The sequence below is a fragment of the Castanea sativa genome, chromosome 7 (genome assembly GCF_040712315.1).
Source record: "Castanea sativa cultivar Marrone di Chiusa Pesio chromosome 7, ASM4071231v1".
Lineage (NCBI taxonomy): Eukaryota > Viridiplantae > Streptophyta > Magnoliopsida > Fagales > Fagaceae > Castanea > Castanea sativa.
The window spans coordinates 12,463,391-12,472,766 of record NC_134019.1 but is presented as its reverse complement, the minus strand read 5'-3'; the positions used below and the strand labels follow the sequence as shown (position 1 = coordinate 12,472,766).

Sequence of the window (9,376 nt, the reverse complement as noted above, 5' to 3'; positions counted from 1 at the left end):
CGTTAGGGGTAATCTGGCTGACAGATATTCCCAAAAAGTTAGTCAGCTGACAATGTAAGGCCGTCAGTGGTAATCTTAATCCTGCAGCGACCATGGCATCATACATGCCAACATCCGCGGTTCATCCCAAATAAAATCTCTCACCCTCCTCAAGGAGGCGAATTGGGGTATTGTCCGGTATTTGATAACGGCCTTACAATTTTTTGAAAATATTTTTTGACATCATCGGAGAAAATTTGTTGACAGACCATTCTGGGGGTAGGATAAAAGGACGGTCGTCACCAGGAGCTCCCGAGGTGCTCTCTAAGGTTTCCTCGTCACTAGGAGCTCCCGAGGTGCTCTCTAAGGTTTCCTCGTCACCCTCACCCCCGTCACTGGTTCTTTCCTTTTCCTCTTCACTGGTCTTTTGGTCTCCGTCACCTATCCTTTCCTCCTCTTCATCGTCCTCGCTCACCTCACCTTCTCTAGAACTCCTTACTTCTTCGTCAGAAGAATGGGCTGACGTTTCCCTTTCTGACGACCAGGATAAGCCCTCATCGGGATCACGACCTGATTGGAAGACCTCATCATAACCCGCTCCTTCGCGGATCGATGATTTTTCCTTTGTCGCCTCCCTAGACATCTAACTACCTACAAACAATGGGTTTATTCTAAGAACCTAGGTCGACGACCTTACTAAAGGGCACTACTAGAAAAATAAAATAAGGTAAAATAAAGGAAGAGAACTTACAGGTAAAAGATCCCTCGAGTAAAGAGACGGTCCCAAGAAGTTGACATCAACTGAGTTGACGGAGTCAGAAGATCGGCGAATGAAATAAATTTCGGAGATGACGGTCTCTCTCTCTCCAAATCAGCAAACGATAGAAAGCTGGAAATGAGGGAGAAAGTGAAATATATATAGGCAAAGGGCGTGAGGAAGACAAAGCAACACGCCAGTCCAGGCACAAAGCCAATCAGTCAATGCCATGTGTCCCACCATTTAATGAAGGTGGCTCGAATTACCACGCATGAACGACCTATCGACAATATTAACTCCGTAACCCGCCAGCTGTAACTAACGGGGTCACGGAGTAGGGGGCAGCTGATGAGGATAATTTCGTAATTAACTACGGGATAAATAAAAAGCGACGGGAACCTCAAGTCCATCAATTTTGCTCAAGCCACCTTCCTACAATGACCGCAGCACCGCTTCACGGCTGACGACCTTAGGCTGAAGAGAGTAAGCTGACGATGTCATACTAAAGGTCGTAAGCTGACGACCTTGCTCGGATTGTACTGTAAGCTGACGACATTAAAAAGAAGGTTGACGATTTGATATATTGATGGGATCAAAGGCTGAGAAAGGTAAGCGGACCTCCATCCATTATCTTGCTTGATCCCCACGCATACGTGTATAAGGAGAATTCTTGTGTTACATGCATGACCCTAATCAAAGAGACTCCTATAAGGAAAAGGACTCTAAGGGATACGCAAAATCCACGAGTTACTCTCCTAGAAGGAAAGCACTTCTTGGCCAAGGCACAAATTTCGGTCCTACACTACTATAAATACCCCAAGACCCTCACAAAGCAAGGTATGCATAATTTATCTCAGCTCTAGCACTTTAGAGTTGTGAATAAGAAATTTTCTCTAACTTGACCGTCGAAAGGTATTTAGCTAATACCACACCGGTACTCTTCCTAAGATTTTCAGCTTTTGTGTTGTGCAGGTTCTTCATTAGGGACACGTGAGAACCGTGTGGCTCATTGACGATTTTCGGCATCATCAATAAAGATTAACATCATATGTTTAAATTATATAATATCTATAAAATAACAAAGAAGAAATTGAGCACTTAATGCAATATAAAAAATATTAAAATACTTTACTCATATTGGTACCACTCCAATATCATTACACTAGAGTTCTTTGTCTTATTAAAGGTTTCTCCAAGCACTTTGTGCATGGAAATATGTCAATTCAGCTACAAGTTCTTTGGCACCTAAGCCAAAACTTGAAACTCTATAAGTGTTGAAAGTTCAAGCATCAACCTCATTATAAAATCTATAGATTTCATTATGCTCCAAATTAGAAAACAGTACTGCAATGAACACAAAAGGTAATTTTATTCAAAACTACAAAACTGGATGGGTCATATCAACTCATTCGAGTTGCACAGGTTGCGGAAAGACTGGGATTTTTTTGGGTTTTACCGGGTCTATTTCATAAATGGTCCAGTCAAGAAACCAGATCGACTAAGGTACTGGTTTACTGGTCTGATTGGCCGGATTGGGTCGGAATTAATAACTATTTGAAGTCTTAAAGACGTTATCACAATGTGCAATAATGTATCAACTATCTAATAATTGAACAAAAATGTATCTTTACTATCATCTATAAACTTAAATATATTGTCAAAGTCATGATCATAATTGGTTGTCTAGTTTCTTTTTTTCTTCATTGATCCCACCAAACAGTACATGCATGATGACTGATCCTAATCTCTATTGAAAGTTTTAACTTAACCACAAGAGATAAATAATAGAGGCGTGGAAATGAATATAAGAAACCGATGTGGGCCATGAACTATGTTGCATGTAACATGCATCTTTCTTTTCAGCAAAAAAAAAAACAAAAAAAAAAAAAGTTTTGTCTTTTTTCCTACCCTTTTCTTATAAAGACGAAGACTACAACAGTTGAGATCTCCATGTAAAGTTGATTTAGTCACCCTCTTCTTTTTCTTCGTAATTCAACAACAGTTGAGATCTCCATGTATAAAAACATCATCCAGCCACACTTGTTTGATACAATAGTAGTAGGTCTCACATATCAACCAACAGATAGCAAGTAGAAACTCATGGAGATTTCTTCATTTTTCGTCTTTTTTGTGTTGTTGTTGGTACACTGTTTAATGGCTAGCACAGCTGTGGCAGTAAGGACCAACATCACCACAGACCAATCAGCTCTCCTTGCTCTCAAAGCCCATATCACTGATGACCCTTACAAAACCTTGGCAAGCAATTGGTCTACCTCTACCTCTACCTCTGTTTGCAACTGGATTGGGATCACTTGTGGTTCCAAACACCTTAGAGTCACTGCCTTGAATCTTTCTCACATGGGTCTTTCAGGAACCATTGCACCACAAGTGGGAAAACTAACATTCTTGTCTCATTTATCCTTCAGAAACAACAATTTTCATGGTTCTCTGCCCAACGAGTTAGCTTCTTTGCGTCGGTTGGAAGTTGTCAGCTTTGGATCGAACAACTTTTCTGGAATGTTACCATCATGGCTTGGGTTCTTATCTAAACTTCAAGTGTTGTATGCTTATTCGAACAGTTTTAATGGTAGTATTCCAGAATCTCTAGGCAACATATCGTCACTGAAAGTACTTCATCTCGGCGAAAACAATCTTTCAGGTTGGATACCCTCCACTATCTGCAACTTTTTGTCTTAAATTATTTTAGAGGAATGCTCAGGACACACCTTTATTAATCATAACTCGTAACATAAGAGGTGTGATACAAAATTGTGTCAATTTCAGTGTCCCAGCATACCCAACATTTTGTCCTTCTACTTTTATTTCGAGAACATATCTCATGCATATATTTTAACTTTGTCTTTTCACAGCGTGTAAATGTTACACTCATGAGATTCAAACACTTAAAAAGAAAGATGTGTATTTTAATTTAATACATACGAAAAATTATTGGTCTCATTCTGGTACACTCTACACCTTTCATAATTCAATCACTAGTGCGCACTACGTACCCACTCTTTTCTGGGCGGAAAAAGCAGTTCCATCCTTTTCTGTGTTCACTAACATCACAAATAAATCACAATCACCAACATCCCTGACCTTCTTTAGTTCTTTAAGCTTCCGCTTTTCGCTGGCCTTATCCACATAAAATGGAGGGAACCTTCTTTTTTTTCCCCCCCTTTTTTTATTGTTGAGATTCAATAGAGACTACTTAATGATAAGGCCATAATATTTACAGCAATTGTTTTGAGTAACTATACAATATAATAAAGGTACAATAATAATGTATTCCTTCTCATATAATATAATGATGATGTAAGCTTCTTTTTTCCTTTTTTTTTTTTTCAAGCCTAGTATATTATAATCATTTTTTTACTTAAACTACTTCATAATTTAATTTGAATATAAATATATATATATATATACATATATATATATATAGATCAAAACAGTAAAATAAATAAATCAATCAATCAATATCTGAACTTAAAAAACTAATATAAATATAAGATATTAAAAAAATCATTTGAATAATTAAAAGTAAAATGAAAATATAAGTTAACTTACAAATATTAATAATCATATACTCAAAATATTTTAAATATTCTATGTATGCCTCCTTGATTTTTTAAGATGATGTATGATGTTTTTCGTTTGAATTAACTATAAAGTATCATTTTTTGTTTTTTATATCTTAGATTCATTTCGAATTTTTAAAAGGCAAGCAAATTGAGAAAATTTTCAAAAACTATATAGCAGTGTAAAAGGATTTTTTTTTTAAAATGACATATATAATTCGCCAAGTAGATTAGGAGAAATATTGTTATAATATACCATGTTAAGTAATTTTTTTTTCTTGGCTACATTAGAAGAGTTAATATTTATTTCAAGTTTTGGGTATGGAATATTAATTTTAAAAAATTGGAATGTATTTTATCTTATTAATTATCCAAGAAAAAAAAATTCACAACATGAGTACAAATCATTTGAACAATAAAAGTTCAAAGAAAATTCAATCCTACGTGACATAACTACAAATCAATTATTTATTGGTTCGTTTAGCATCTCCTCTGTCCCAATGGTGATGCCCATGGACCCAACTTAATGTGAAAACAAAAATGTGACTAATACAAATTATTTGAAATTCAAAGTATAAAAGTTCCCGTGATTTCCACACAAAACAGGTATCTTCATTAAGAAAGCACGGAGATATATATATATATATATATATATATATATATATATATATATATATATATATATATATATATATATATGAGCTTTAAGCGAATAAATGCGTCAAAGGAAGTATTACTTTCTTTTCTTCCTTTACTCTCTTCTTCTCTTCTTCATTTTTTTTTTCCTCTTTTTGGTTTTGCTTCTTATGAGTAATTAGGACGCATTTCTATATGTCACTAACCCTTCTTCAAAATTGATTATTTTAGATTCCAAATAAAAGCTCATGATCTATCACTAGGTAAATTAAGCCTACTAGCTCTTGATCTATTGTATACATTATGAAATTTTGTAGGAAGGATTCCAAAAAGTTTGGGAAACTGTACTTCCCTAGAGATAATTCACTTGGACGATAACAACTTTACAGGTAAGATCGTAACCACTTCAATTTAAATGTTACTTCCCTCTCCTCTCCAAGAATGTTCGAAATTTTATAAACTTATAAGGTCTATCAAGTGCAGTTATTTAGTGTGTAGTTTTTTTTTTTTTTTTTTTTGCTAGAAATTATTTAGTGTATATGGTGTTTTATACTCTCCTCTCACAACAAAAAAAAAAAAAAAAGTCTAATCCATAGATCATGTACATAAGATTCACTTTTATGTCAGAAAAATTTTTAATACACCGAATAATTATGGAATACTTTCTCATCTAAACAGGGTGGTGAATGTTATACACATGTTGTGGTGGGTTGATAAAGACCACAGTAATTAGAGAAGTTATTGGTGTATCCAATGTACCATACATATTACAACTTTATAAGTCTTAGTGTCTTCTTACAGACTGATGCATTTGTTTATGGTGATTCCTATAGATAAACATACAAGTGGAGAATTAAGTTTGCACAACGAATAGAATAAAGGCTTAACAAGCCTAAACTGATTACTAATATAGAGCAAGTAGAAAACACTAAAAGTAATACACTTAAAAGGAAATATATAGAGGGCGGGTTTTACACCCTGGTTAAAAAATGATTATTCTTTCATTATCTACTTAGAGTGATTGGGATGAATTCTGTTGATTTGCTTATTAAATAGAAAGGGCTTTTGTGTGTGTGTGCGTGAGAGAGAGAGAGAAAGAATGGCAAAAAGCTGGCTTTTTTTTTAACTTGTCAAACACACTTTTAGATGAAGCCTTTTTATATGGTAATTGTAATCAATTTTTCTCAAGTATTTAGGATGAATTTTTTGAAGAGAATCCAAAATCTTTGAGGTATTTTGGTGGATAATGAGGTTTGAATTTGTTTCGAGTTATTGTGGCAGGTGAAATACCACAGGAGATTGTGACTCTTCCAAATCTAACGGAAGTAACCTTGGCCAATAACAGCTTAACTGGTCACATCCCAAATGCAACCTTCAACAGTTCAAAAATTGAAGTCATTAGTCTATACATGAACCAGCTCTCAGGAAATCTTCCATCAAGCATAGGTCACTGGCTTCCAAATCTTAGTTTGCTTTACTTATGGGGTAATAGACTAGAAGGAATAATCCCCAATTCTATCTCAAATGCTTCTATGCTCACCGAACTTGAGTTGGGTGCAAATTATTTCTATGGCTCTATTCCTAATACCCTGGGAAATTTAAGGCAATTGGAGAGACTCAACTTAGTCAACAATTTTTTTACTAGAGAATCATCAACTCTAGAATTGAGTTTTCTTTCATCTTTGACAAATTGCATAAATTTGAAAACTATAGTGGTAGCAGATAACCCACTGAATGGAACCCTTCCAAATCTCAATGGCAATTTTTCTACTTCTCTTGAAGAATTTGTAGCATCTAATTGCAACATTAAGGGCAAAATTCCAATAGAAATTGGTAATTTAAGCAATTTGATGACCCTGCACCTAGAAGACAATGAATTGACTGGACCTATTCCAACTATAGTTGGAAATCTGGGAAATCTCCAAGGTTTGTTTCTTCAAAACAATAGAATCCATGGGTCAATCCCAAATGATATTTGTCATTTGAGGAAATTGGTTGATTTACATTTAAATCAAAATGAGCTCTTTGGATCAATTCCAACATGTTGGGGAAATCTTTCTTCACTTCAAAATTTGTATTTGGATTCCAACCAACTAACTTCCATACCCTCATCCTTCTGGAGTCTTAGAGACATACTACGAATAAACTTGTCATCCAATTCTTTAAATGGTTATCTACCATCAGATGTTGGGAAACTAGAGCATGTTACACAAATGGACTTATCATGGAATAAACTATCAGGTGAAATTCCTACTATTAAAGGCCTATGTTCTTTGGTTAACCTCTCTTTAGCGCATAACAAATTCCAGGGTCCTATTCCTCAATCATTTGGTAATTTGATAAGCATGGAACGCTTGGATCTATCTGATAACTACTTTTCAGGAGAAATTCCCAAGTCTCTAATAGGACTCAAATGCCTCAAATATTTCAATGTGTCTTTCAATAGATTGCAAGGTGAAATTCCTTCTAGAGGTGTTTTTAATCAGTTCTCAGCATCATCATTCATGGGAAATCAAGCATTATGTGGTCCACCCCAACTGCAAGTTCCACCATGCAAAAGAAGTTCAAAGACAACCACTGCAGTTATAGTAAGGTATATTCTCCCAGCAATGATAGCAGCAATACTTGCATTATTCCTTATATTTGTTTTATTGAGAGGGCAAAAGAGGGATGCAAAACGAAAAGGTCAAGGAGATTTGTTACCTCTAGCAACATGGAGAAGAATAACAAAGCTAGAACTTGAACAAGCAACAAATGGATTCAGCGAAACTAACTTAGTTGGGAAAGGGAGTTTTGGCTCAGTGTATAAAGGTACACTTTCAGATGGGACTACTGTTGCAATAAAGGTTTTTAATTTGAATATAGAAGGAGGGTTTAAGAGTTTTGAAGCTGAATGTGATGTATTGTGCAGTATTCGCCACCGAAATCTTGTGAAAATCATTAGTAGTTGTAGTAGCAATGATTTTAAAGCCTTGGTACTAGAGTACATGCCCAAGGGGAGCCTTCAGAAATGGTTGTATTCTCATAACTACTTCTTGGATATGCTAGAAAGATTGAGCATGATGATAGATGTTGCATCATCATTGGAGTATCTCCATCATGGTTGTCCTTTACCTATTGTTCATTGTGATTTGAAGCCAAGCAATATTCTTCTAAACAAAGATACAGTAGCACTTGTAAGTGACTTTGGCATTTCAAAATTCTTAGGCAATGAGGACTCTATGACACAAACCATGACATTGGCCACTATTGGTTACATGGCACCAGGTGATGTTTCTAATTTCCAATTCAATTTTACTTTTACACACACACACACACACATACAAAGTTTTCTTAGAAACACATTGAGCATTTTTCTTTTCACCATCAATTATAGATATTTAATACATTTGATAATAAATTTCAATCAAACTTGTAGAGTATGGATCACAAGGGATTATTTCCACACGCGGTGACGTGTATAGTTATGGCATTTTGTTAATGGAAACATTCACAAGAAAGAATCCCACAGATGAAATGTTTGCCGGAGAAATGAACCTAAAAGGTTGGGTAAGACAATCACTACCCCATTCAGTAACTGAAGTTATAGATTCTAATTTGCTGAAGAGAGGTGAAGAGAATTTTAATGCTAAGCTGGATTGTATGTTGTCCATTATGCAATTGGCTATGGCTTGTTCAACAGAGGCACCTGAAGAGAGGTCAAGCATGAGAGATGTCGTAAGAACACTCAAAAATATCAAATTGAAGTTTCTAAAGGATGTTGAGAAGATTGACAACTGAGAATTTTGGACTATAGTTTTTCCTTGTTGTTCATATCACTAATTATATTTTGTAAGTTATGCTACTCCCCTAAAAAACTTGTTGGAGTAGAGCAGCTCAAAGCAATTTGTGTTTACAGTAATGTTGAAGGATGTATGATTAATTATATATATTAGAGGCATTAATTTACCAATTTATCTATATATATCTAAAAGCTAAAATGTAGCATATTGTTGCTACGCTCTCTCTCTCTCTCTCTCTCTCTCTCTCTCTCTCTCACACACACACACACACACACACATTTTTAACTCTTTTCAACTTATTAGTCCCCAAATTATTGGTACACGTACCTTTTCCAACATTTCTCCAACCTTTTACCTATTCATCACCTCACTACTATCTACCTTAATATCACTCTTCCTCTATCCCTTTATCTTCCTCTACGTTTGCTTCTTCTTATTCTCATCCTTATGTTGTTCTTAAGAACAATAATAGATAAATAAATTGAATTTCATTACATTCAACATATCATATAAATGATTAAATTCACATAAATTAGAATATACCATATAATTAGAGAACAATGGAGAGATATTATCTCAATGATGCTTCAAAGTAGTCATATAACATCAAAAGCAAATTATTGTCAATTCAAGAATGTTTTTAG

General features: G+C 34.9%; 1 protein-coding gene across 1 annotated transcript; it reads left to right on the top strand.

Moving 5' to 3' along the window:
• The first annotated feature begins 2,692 nt into the window (after positions 1 to 2,692).
• LOC142642833 (uncharacterized) lies at positions 2,693 to 8,885 on the top strand. Its single transcript, XM_075817253.1, has 4 exons — positions 2,693 to 3,395; positions 5,268 to 5,339; positions 6,232 to 8,217; positions 8,369 to 8,885. The coding sequence occupies exons 1-4, from the start codon at positions 2,837 to 2,839 to the stop codon at positions 8,728 to 8,730; spliced, it is 2,979 nt and encodes a 992-aa protein (XP_075673368.1). The 5' UTR covers positions 2,693 to 2,836; the 3' UTR covers positions 8,731 to 8,885.
• Positions 8,886 to 9,376: the final 491 nt, after the last annotated feature.